Source organism: Eptatretus burgeri, chromosome 15 (assembly GCF_056783735.1).
Source record: "Eptatretus burgeri isolate ZD-2024b chromosome 15, Ebu_testis_v1, whole genome shotgun sequence".
Lineage (NCBI taxonomy): Eukaryota > Metazoa > Chordata > Myxini > Myxiniformes > Myxinidae > Eptatretus > Eptatretus burgeri.
The window spans coordinates 31,588,647-31,601,003 of record NC_140975.1 but is presented as its reverse complement, the minus strand read 5'-3'; the positions used below and the strand labels follow the sequence as shown (position 1 = coordinate 31,601,003).

Here is a 12,357-nt window from a genome sequence, read left to right as displayed (position 1 = left end):
AGAAACTTCAACTGTTGGGGCTTACAAAGCGAACACAGAAAGGTAAGTGTTCAGTTTGACAAACAGGCCATGCTCAACTACTGTTGCTACCACGTGCTCCTCCGACAGAAACACAACAAACTTCTTATTCATGCGAGAGGCAGCACGAATGTCAAGTGATCCAAATATGTTACCGACAGTGGAAATCCAGCTATGAGCTCAGGTGCATCCAATATCCTTTGATTGTCTTTACAACTTGATTGGAGATTTGAATGGACATTATTTAGAAACATTCAATTGATTGGACATGATTTAGAAAGAAACACACCTTTCTCTATCAGGTCCCACAGTTGACAGTGCATGTCAGAGCAGAAACTCCACCATGAAGTACAAAGGACTGTCCGTAGAACCTCAAGATAGAATCGTGAGGAGGCATAGATCTGGGGAAGGGTATGAAACAATTTTGAGAGAGTTAAAAGTTCCCAAGAGCACAGTGAGCTTCATCATTCGGAAATGGAAAGAATATGGAACTACCGAGACTCTTCCTAGAGCTGGCTGTTTGACCAAACTGAGAAACCTGGCAAGAAGGACCTTGGTCATGGAGGTGACCAAGAACCTAATAACCACTCTGACAGAATTACAGAGTTCCTTGGCTGAGATGGGAGAACCTGCCGGAAGGACAACAATCTCTGCAGCATTTCACAAATCTAGGCTTCATGGGAGAGTTGTCAGATGGAAGCTACTCCTGAGAAAAATGCACATGACAGCACACATGGAGTTTGCATAAAGGTACGTGAAAGACTCTGAAAGCACGAGGCAAAATATTCTGTGGTCTCATGAGACAAAATTGAACTCGTTGGCCTGAATGCAAAGTGCTACGTCTGGCACCAAGCACAGCTCAACACCCATCTAACACCATCCCTACCGTGAAGCATGGTGGTGGCAGCATCATGCTATGGGGACACTTTTCAGCGGCAGGGACTGGGAGACTTGTAAGGATTGAGGGAGCAATGAATGGAGCCAAATACAGGAACATACTTGAGGAGAACCTGCATTAGAGTGCAAAAGACATTGGACTGCGGCGAAGATTTATGTTCCAACAGGACAATGACCCCAAAAATACAACCAAAGCAACACTTGAATGGCTTCAGAACAAGAACGTGAAAGTCCTTGAATGGCCCAGCCAAAGCCCAGACTTGAATCCCATTGAGAATCTGTATTTGAAGGAAAGACTTGAAGATTGCTGTTCACCGACGTTCCCCATCCATCTTGACAGAGTTGAGCAAATCTGCAAGGAAGAATGGGAGAAAATTCCCAAATCCAGATGTGCAAAGCTGATACAGACATACCCAAGAAGACTCGAAGCTATAATCACTGCCAAAGGCACTTCTACAGAGTTTTGACTCAGTGGGCTGAATACTTGCTGAAGCCAGTGTGACCACTCCTCATTTTCATAAACGCCAAGGTGAGCCAATGAAAAAAGCCAAGAATTCACAAGGTTTCGGAAAAGCGATGATAATACAAAACCTATACGCCAAGGTGAACAACGAATAGCCAAGATCTTGTGAAAAAAAAGCCAAGGAGTGGTCACACTGGCTGAAGCAAGACATTTCAGCTTTTCATTCTCAACTAATTAAAAAAAAAAAATTCTAAAAACATGTTTTTATTTTGTCATTATGTGGGATTTTGTGTCAATCAGTGAAAAAAACAGAAATTAATCCATTTTAAATTCAGACTGTAACACAACAAAATGTGAAAAAGTTGAGGGTTGTGAAGTCTTTCTGAAGGCACTGTATAATGTATGTACTGCACTTATAGATTGAAAAATAATAAACAAGTTGCCACTTCTTGCATGATTGTGTCTTTTCCCCACAACACCACACCGCCAACACGTAAAGAGGACTCGATAAACACGATTTCAATTCAAAGTTCGTTTAATCGAGAGGACAAAATGAAACCGCAAATGTGAAACAACGTTATTGTTTGAGGAAATTTGTCGGATCAATCAAAACCATCGCAATCACTCGTCCGATTAGCAAACAAATGAAAAAGAAACAAAAAACAAGTAGATACTGTTCATCATCAGTCTCAATCACCGTCAAAGGACAATATCCTGTGATGCAGACATGTTGCTTTGACAGGTTATTATTCACGGGCACCATTAACTGGCGGACAGCGAGATTGTCCAGTGAACTGGTCCGGGTTGGCCCGCAGTGCAAACACATCGTGCTAGGATGTGGTTCGTTGTATGTGATAAAACAGCTTAGTTGCTTTTGTATCCAGAATCATCGAAATCCCAATGGATTGGGGAGAATGTTCGAAGGGGACTTTAAAATGCAGAAACAAACAAAAAAAAACATATAAAAACGTCCATTGTTTTATATATAGGACAAATTGAAACAGCATTAATAACATTGACAACCACCGAGTTAACCACATTATGGTTGGGTGATTGTGTACATGTGTAGTGATAGTGATGTCTGTGAGAGGGTCTCGTCCATCGGTGAATGGGTTTGTTGGTATTCGTTGATCCTTTACCCAACAAGGCATCTCCACCCTCCCACTCACATTACACTATATAACACCCTGATGTCCCTGTGCCTGCCCCACTGTTCTTCTCCCCACTCCTCTCCATTGAGATGAATTAAATAAAGTGAGATTGAATTAATGCAATGCTGATATGGAGCACGCATGATGGACCAAACTGGTCTCTTCCTGCGCTCCAAGGTCCATGCAAATCCTTGCATATCTGTTTGGCAATGACAAACAATGGCCTGTTTCTAGTTTCAACAACTAAAGGGAAAGCTTATCCATCGATAACCTTCTGCACCTAAACTGAACATTAAAATTTGGGATTATATTACAGCATCGGATTTACACAACAAGAAGGTGCGGAGATGGCAAAGCTGCTCCTCTGTGGAGTATTCAATCGGATACTTCCTACACCCGACCGTCGCCTGGATTCCTTGTGTTGCTATGGCTTCAAAAGATAAACAATAAAATAAATGTTGAAATGACAAAATGGAACATGTCTTTCAATCCTGAGAAATCTATCTATCTATCTCTATCTCTATCTCTATCTCTATCTCTCTCTCTGAAAGGACCGTACCACAAACCCTTCCATCTACTTTCTCAACAACCCTCTCGAAGACGTTCAGTCATTCAAACTCTTGGTTCTCACTCTCAGTCATGATCTCTCTTGGGAAAGCCACATTTCAAAATTGTCCTACAAAGCGAGATGCCAACTGAGCATCCTCTATCATGCAAAGTTCTTCCTTGGCACACCTGAGCTCCTATCCACTGACAAGGCTTTCATCCGCAGCTCGATGGAGTACTGCTCTCCCCTCTGGGCTGGCTCCCCTACCTCACATCTTGTTCAGCTTGATGCCGTGGAAACAAAGGCCTTCAATATCAATGGAATCTCTCATGATGAAGCCGAGTCTATGGACCTATCACTTCGCCATCACAGACAGTTCGGTGGTCTCTCTGTCTTCTTCTGCCTCAATTCTGGACGTGCACCCTCTGCTCTCCCCGTGCTTTGTTCCCCCCAGGTATTTCCAGGATGCACGCTGTCCACCAGCAACCCCCTCCTAGTGAAACTGTCAAAATTCAGAATCACCTCCACTTATTTGTTCCTCTTTTTTTTCCCCCTCCTGTGAAACCACATTCCATACCCTCTTCAATCTCATTCTTCCCTCCAGGTCTTCAAGACAGCTGTTCACCACCATCTCAAGTCATCCCCCATCCAAAATCATGATCTTTTCGACACCCATTAAACCACCCCACACCCTCCCCAAATTTTGCTTGTGTGTCCATATTTCCCAACCGTTGCATTCTTCCTTAACCCTCGTCGTTGCCTACATTCCTTGTTTGTACGTCTCCATCTCCTTTCTGCCTTCACCCTGGTGTTGGCTGATGTTTCCCCTTTCTCTTACGGTTCCCTTTGTTGTGTTGTGGTTTGATTTTGTTCTGTGTCCGAGCTCTTCCACAAGCCTAGAGCATGTATATATATATATATCCTCTTCTTCTTCTTTCGGCTGCTCCCGTTAGGGGTCGCCACAGCGGATCATCTGTTATCATCCGCATAATGATTTGGCACAGGTTTTACGCCGGATGCCCTTTCTGACGTTACCCTGGTCGCCTCTGACGACACAGGGGTATGGTACACCTATTTTAACCGGGGTATACACCGGCCCAGTATACTGGTACTCATTTCGCCGACCTTGGAAGGATGGTAGGCTGAGTCAACCCCCTGGTGTATTAATTCAGTGGCCCAACGGGGCTTGAACTCAGGACCTTTTGGATCCCAAGCCGCTGCCCTAACCACTGCGCCAACACCAGGATATATATATATATATATATATATATATATATATATATATATATATATATATATATATATATATATATATATATATATATATAAACATCTCAAGGAAAGTTTGAAAGGAATTAGAAACGGCGTTCATAGCACGGACCAAAACCACCAAATCAACCGCAATGGAACAATGATCAAGCTTCACCGCATACGCAAAAATGGCACCACATTCATCAAGATTTTATAAATAATAAATTAAACAAAATAAGCCATAATTGCACAAAATAGCATAAACTATTAAAGGAGTGTGATCCCTCTCATAGAATAATACCCACTGGAACCATTGGTAATTCACTCAACGGTCAAAGGTTTTAATGGTGATTTTGATCATCATCATCATCATCATCATCATCATCATTATCATCATCACAGGAATGTGGGCTTTAATCATCAAAGTAATATTGTTTCAGATGGATCTGCATCGCGGGTAAAATGCGACCTCAGTGACGGAGTTGTTGCGGTTCAGATGAAGAATGTGGAAACATCGAGCCGAATGAAAGAAAGGAAATATTTTGAGTCAGAGATTCCATCGAGTCAGAGATTCAACCAACCACCACGCGGCCTCTGTTGTTACACACCCGTTAATCCACGGCGCCAGGCCCACTGAGACGCGTTTATAATAAATAACTAATCAGGCCAAACGTCAGAGTGCAGAAGGCCTATAGTGTCCATTCGGTGCACATTTAAAGAAAGAGCGAGCCCATGGAGGAAATGTTACGTGAAACTTCACCTTCGATGCAGCAAACGCTTAGGACGCGTCATTCGCACAATTGCTGATTTAAGGACGAATTCATTTGGGATTAGTTTTCACAATGCTGCACGAGGTTGTGGATATGAACTGGCATGATTCTGCGTCGAAACGTTATCTCAGCAATGCATTAAATCGCTCTCACTTCAACCAACCATCCACTCCCCTTTCCCTCCAAAAAATTTTCTGAACCATCGAATCTCCAACCGCAATCACCCACCCCACCCAACCAACCTTCCCGCTCCATCTACTCCCACTCACCTGCTCGAATGAACCCTCCGAGCCTCTGTCTAATCATCCTCGTGAGAGTTCTATTGGTGAATCTGATGGGGGGGGGGGGTAATGGATAATGTAAAGCTGCTATTGTACTCATTGAGGCTGGAAACCCTTATTTATAACTCATAATAACCTGCATGGATTATATACAATACCAACGAGAAACACATTGTTTGCACACATTGTGACGGATAGAACAAATGGCAGAAAGGAAATCATGTTGCGTTTTTTCAATGGTCATTCAGACTTGGGGGAGGAGGGGGGGGGAGATATAGATTATGTGCACATGCACTCAATATGAAGGAGAAAGAATCATTTACTTATCGACAATTGTTTGATGGATTAATCTCGCGTTATTGAGATGATTAATGTTGTTAAACAGACTGTAGGTGTTGAACGTGCATTAAAACATGAATTGAAAAGCAAAACGCACATTTCAGTTAAAAAAAAGAAATGATAGACAGAAAGCACAATGCTAGACATTGAAAGGTACGAAGTATGGAAGAATGTATGAGACAAGGGAGACATTTTTATAGCATTTCAAGAAGTAAAGGCCCGGTCACACCTTGACGTTTTAGCCAACGTATGCCGATTTTTGAATTTTTTTTCTAAAACGCTGACACACGTTGAATACGTTATGGGTAAGTTTTGATAACTATGAAAGCACGCTGAAAAACACTGCCATACGTCGTTGTACGCTGGCTTTAAACGTTGTACTTTTTGGTTGTCCTCAAATTTTTTCATGCTTGAAATTTCACGACGTATGCCGGCGTATGACTCACATGTTCCGCTACGCTGGCCACAGGTTGTATGCACGGTCTGCGATCGTTGACAGACGTCAACACATGCTACTTGTAAGTTAATCATAAGTTGAGACACGCCGAGGTAATGTTTAGCGTACCCGAAACTTATTTCTAACCTATGATTAACGTGTTGTCGGCACGTTACGCGATCGTTGCCACACATCGACAGACGTTACTTTTAAGTTACTCATAGGCTGAAAGACGTCGGTATAATGGATCGTCCTTGCGTCAGCGTCCACGGCCACGGCCAGGACACTTATTTGCAGCATTCTTCAAACTTTTCTGCAGCATGACGAGGATGTTCACACTTCGATGTCTAGCTTGGCTATGATTCCAATTGTCCATCGGCAGCGTCTATTTAAAATAGTCGAGTTTGAGCGTTTTAACACGTTCAGAAGAAACGCTTCAAATTTCCAAACCTCAGCGTCAAAAAACAAAGGCGAGTGACAGCAATTTAAATCGTTCATTGCAAACAATGAAAATAGCTGAGTGGTACCGTTTAAAAGTCGTTGAGTGTAAAAAAAATCCAATTGTTGAGCGCAAGCGTCTACTTTCAATAGTGGATATGCAGCCATTTAAATCGTTGAGTGGCAGCCTATGAACCTACCCGTGGACACGCGGACGCAAGGACGATCCATCATAACCCACACCCTCCCCCTCACACTCACCTACTACTGCCAACATGAACAAGCTACGACTAATACTAATACTAATACTGATACTAATACTGATACTGATACTGTTACTGCTGACATGGACATCGACTCAAAAAGGACTCGAAAACACTGTTGGGTTCCCCTTTTATGAACAGCATTTTTATATACCAATTCCCAAAACCGCTGGGAACACGTCTTTATATGGCAGTTGTAACCTAGAAACACGTTCATTTTTTTTTTTGTCGACCGGAAGACGTCATTGGAATACGTCTACATACGTCGATGTGTGTTGGGACTACGTAAAGAATTGGTTCAAAGCACGTCAAACATAAGTTAGAAATAAGTTTCGCGTAAAAAAGACATTACCGTGACGTGTTTCGACTTATGAGTAGCTTATAAGTAGCCTTTGTGGACGTGTGTAAGCGTCCACATATCGTGTGCAAAACTTATCCCCATCGCATGCGGAACGTGTGTCATACGCCGAGTACGTCGTAAAATTTTGAACATGTTTAAAATTTCTTGACGTACTCTACTTACTACGACGTATGATAGCGTACTTTAGCGTTGTACTCACGTATACCAAACTTACTCATACCGTATTTGACGTGCCCCAACGTTTTAGACACATTTTCTTAGGTCGGCATACGTTGGCAAGATCGCCAAGGTGTGACCGCGATGTTGACACTTCCATTTCTACGGCAGTTATGATTCGAATCGTTGTGCGTCAGCCTTTTAATAGGCTACGTCACGACATTGTCGGCGATGCGTGCAACGCGCTATGCCTAAGTTAGACTATCGTTGGGCATCGGGTGTGTAGGCCGACAACAGGTTCAGCATTCGTTGGTATAAGTTATCTATAACACAACGAAACGTTCTGTGTCCATTACTAATATGTTATGCATACGACCAACTCGTTATGAATACGTCCGAATCTTAAAAAAAAACATCAAAAGTTCAACGTAAGCCAGCGTTTTACATACATTTTAATACGTTGCCATCGCTGGCTAAAACGTCAAGGTGTGACCGGGCCTTAAGTTTTGTTTCCTTTGTACTTCAAATACAGCAAAAGTGTTGTGCACTTCTTTAACAGAGGTCACAAGACTCGCGAACTCTGCCATTTAGTGGACTTATCAATGTCTTTTCCGCTTATGGTATAACAACATTAGATTAGATATCTGTGGGCCGGCAGGATATCTTAGAGGTAAGTGTACTCACACGTGAGCTGCTTGGGTCCGAATCCCGACACAGCTATAAAACTGTCACCCTGGTGTTTCACAGGCGGGGTGATTTATCAATGTGTGTGCTGTCCCTCAGATGGACGTTAAACTGGATTTCCAGTCTGCTAGGGATACTTGGTGGACACGAAGGATCCCAGGGCGTCCTTCATGAAGAATAGGTGAATTATCGCTGGCATCCTGCCCAAATCACCTTCAGCCAAATGTCAGGCCTGGCCAGCTGGTTTGTGAACCATATGGGCTAAAAATAAAAGTTCCCTGGCTGAACCAACCAGGTGGGAATAATTGATGTCATTAAAAGAAGTATGTATATGTGATTGTACCATACTCTTTATAGTGCTGGTGCTGCCAAAGCAGTTTCTGGTCAAAATTTGCACTACGTGGTTTTGCTGGTTGCCTTCCCAGTAGTTCATCAGGGAAGGAATTTGTAATTTGTTCAGGGTGCCAGCGATAACTCACCGAATCTTCACAAAACACATCGAGGGATCTTTAATCTTCAGCAACGACCGGATCTGGCAGATGGGTCTTCTGGGTTAACATCCTTCCGAAGGATGGAGCACACATCAATTCCTCGCTCTGCATGCGAAACACCAGTTTGGAGCTGAGCCGGGATTCAAACGCAGGCTTGACAGCACAAAGGAGAGCGTGAATACCCCTAGGCTATCCTGCTAGCCTTTGCATAAATATTAGTATATATATGCATATATATATTTATTTCTGTGATTAGATTTGATGAGGCCTAATGGCAGGAATTATAGTCATTCCACAACTTGTGTTTCTAATGGCCAATAAATAGAACACTCATTGGTGGAGAATAATTTGAAACCGGAAGGAGCAGATGCTATGACTAATAAAATTGACAATAAGTCAGAACAGAACAGCGTGTTGGCTCAAAAGTTCAAGAGTCCCCATTTGACGAATGATCAGGCAAACAATTTTGAAAAATGAAATCCCACAAGTGAAATGCCCATAAATCCTTGGCTGAACTTTAGCTTGCAGGTAAAACCTTGAACTTCTGACATATTTTAAAAAAACACTAGAAGGGCACAACCACATCGCCGGATATGCCTACGCCCACAAAAAATAATAAATGGCGGCCGAACCACATAACCGATGATGTCATCAATTTCCCCCCCCCCCCGCCAAGTTTCAATTTTTTTCCATGGAGTGGTTTCGGAGATACAGAGGCCCAAAGTTTTTTCCTTTTTCCCAACATGGCTGCCACACCAAGTGACCTATGACATCATAATTATCATTCAAACATTCTACGTGAGTAGTCGCACCTATGGTGAAAATTTTGTCAATCGGATAAGTGGTTGCAGAGAAAACAGAAATGTAGCATGGACGGATATACGTACGTACTACATAGGTACAACCCAAAAACATAATGCCTCCGGCGACTTCGTCAGCGGAGGCATAAAAATGCTGTCACATTGCCAATGTGGGTAACTGACTTCCTATGAGATTCGAAAGAATGTGCAAAATATACACTTCTGAGTACACTCGCGAACCCAGTGCAAAACAGTTGCAAGAGGAATAAAAATGATAATTAAAAGGATGGAATCCAAAGGAAAGACAAAAACATCGACTACTCTCATAAATGCAGGATTACCCGCGAGGATCTGCTTACCCTGAGGTCCATAATGCCAGGCATGCTCGACTATCCACGTGGCCACCACTTGATTCAACAACTGGAATGTGTGCCAAGGTTTTCAAATGCAAACAAACCACCATGAGGAGCAGATGGTTAAAATAAAGACTTGGTTGTGTGGCAAAACCTTTTTGGCAACCATCCTAAATATAGTCTTGGAAAATGCAGAGAAAAACAAAAGAGACAGACAGCAATGCAGAAACGTTCCACATGTTAACCCTACCATGCTCTGGCATCGCAAAAAAGGGTGTGCCGGCTACAAATGGAAATGGCTTGCAGATACAGGAATATGGTAAGGATAACTCAGAGCCATGTTTGAACATTAAGGCAGAAGTGGAAATTTCATACTGGGGGGGGGGGGGGGGAGGAATGAGGAGGGTGGGAAGAAAATAATTTTTTGTTCAGCATTGGCAACCTTTGTGACATGAGATAAACCTTCATGATGGTATTCCTGTGATGGTTCTCAAAGTTATACTTCTCACATCTTGAAGTTTATTTGATGAGGAAAAAAAAAAAATCCTACATTTTGAGTTTGGTCTCAGTTTGAGTAAGAATAGCGAACGACTCTTTGTGCAATAACGTATTAGATGAACTTTTAAAAGGCATTGGAAATTTCAAACCGGTCTTGAGTCGATGATGGCTTGAAGATCTCATGGAGGTGCGTGCAGTTCCACCTTGCACACCAAAAGGTGTCGCACTTGATATTTAGTTCACCAGAGGTGCACAAGATTCTGTTCGCCAGACTTGAGGTAAGGATGGTGAAGCGTGGTAGAACACGGCTACGAGCAAGCTTCGTCATGCGTAGCACGTGTGTAGCTCCCTCTGAAGTTGGGCAAAGCCCAGGAACACCTGCTCGAGGCTGATCTGGCTGATGGAGTAGTCCTCCAGGCAGTAGTCCATCTTGGCACGCTCCAAAATGTCAAAAACCTGTGAGAGGGAAACAGGCGATTGTTGTTAATCGCGAGAGAAAAATGAACAATCGTAGCCACCACATACGACAAAAGCTTTCCCAACTTCGGCAGAAAATGTCTTCTGGTCTCTCCCCAGCACGGGAAGAAGGTTTCGCAACCAATGCGGTCACTTCACTCATGTGACCATGTAAACCAGACCCTGCTCCCCATTACCTCGGCCCAACTCAAATGCATGTCGGTCAGGTGGTAGTGGACCATGCTTTGATGTTGGTCCTTCAGAATGCTTCCTGGGGTGGAAAACACACAACGGCAAGGTCAACGTCGTTAAATCTCCAAATAATGTACGAAACGAGCCCATTAAGATTCGAGGAAAAAGCAGAAGTAAATAAATGAAATAAATGAAATAAATATTATTTTGACAACGTCGATGTGCTGCCGGTGGAGACGAGGCGTGAGCACAGCCAACTCAAGGTTCGTTTTACTTTGTTTTCCCACCAATTAGTAATTCCGATCATTAAAATCACAAAGCAAATCAAAAATGTCAAGAATGCTTCGAAACTCACCTGGGAAGGTGCTTTCTACGAAGCATTTGAAGGGTTGGGCATCAGCTGCGTGTGACACCCCGCTCGGAACGCCCACGCGTGCCAACAGGGTGTACCCGCTGCCGTAGCGGCTCTTAAGGTGCTGCGGGCTGCCCAGGCACCGCAGTCGCCCATTCACCATGATTCCCAGGCGTGTGCAGAGTGCTTCACACTCATCCATGCTGCATGTGGCGAGAAAACGACAGGAGGACCCAGACAGGCCATCATTGAAAATAAGGCCACGACAACTACCGTACTACCACAGACATTGCTGTGATGCTGGGAATCGATATAGTTTTCTCTTAAAACGAGATCAAAGCAAACGGCACCGGATGAAAAAAAAAAATCAAGGACCTTGTTCGACAGTCCAAACCTTGTGGACCAATGGGAAGCAGGAAGCTCACATTTTGGGGGTTTACCCTTTCCTCAGAGTAAAAGAGAACGATATAACTTGTTCTCCTTCGCTCCGAGGAAGGGTTAACAACCAAAATGTCAACTTCTCCTTGATCCTCACTGCGGTTAGCAAACCTCGATCAACATCGTGTCGATTTTGAACATTCAAGCTGTGGATTCAATGTCCCCGTCATCCCCCCCCTCCTCCCCCAAATAAGGATTTGATGACAAATGATGCACAAATCAAGGAAACTTGAAGGAAGGAAACTATAACTAACTTGTGCATGAAACATTGGGAATGCCACACATTTGTAAAACTCTTACAGAACCCCCTTTGGCATCCCCAAGGTCAATAGGTCACCACACCAAGTCTAATTTAGTGCATCAGTTGTAAGAGCGCCAACAATATATTCTCTACGAATACCATCACCGGTGTCGCACAACCAAAGGAATTTCTGTTTTCTCTCGCTCAACCCTGCACAGCCGAAGAATGTTAACAGACGTTGTGCTTATCGAGATGGATTGCTAACTTTAATTTGGTCATTGATAAATTACACGAAATATAGTTTAACATTAAAATCGTATTTCACTTACAATTCCATCCATGTCGAAACATTGCAAAACGGATCCGCAAACTTTTATCTGGTCTTTCTTAATGATCTGCTATTTGGTAGCCCCACGGGGGTTCGACACATAAGTCACTCACTGCTTGTTTGTCCCTGTTTTTTTTTTTTTAACTGCTTTAG

At 43.1% G+C, this 12,357-nt stretch overlaps 1 protein-coding gene across 8 annotated transcripts in view; it reads right to left on the bottom strand.

Annotated features, from left to right (window-relative positions):
* Positions 1 to 1,895: 1,895 nt before the first annotated feature.
* The window catches only part of LOC147011844 (phospholipid-transporting ATPase ABCA3-like), a 110,869-nt gene continuing 100,407 nt past the window's right edge, over positions 1,896 to 12,357 (bottom strand). For 5 of the 8 annotated variants that reach the window (XM_085857235.1, XM_085857236.1, XM_085857233.1 and 2 more), the window contains 3 exons: positions 11,201 to 11,400; positions 10,851 to 10,924; positions 1,896 to 10,653 (listed from right to left, as the gene is read on the bottom strand). In XM_085857235.1, the coding sequence (XP_085713361.1) occupies positions 10,522 to 10,653; positions 10,851 to 10,924; positions 11,201 to 11,400 (406 nt within the window). In that variant the 3' untranslated portion in view covers positions 1,896 to 10,521. The remainder of the gene's footprint in view (positions 10,654 to 10,850; positions 10,925 to 11,200; positions 11,401 to 12,357) is intronic. The other 3 variants (XR_015051732.1, XR_015051731.1, XR_015051730.1) reach the window with 3 other exon arrangements.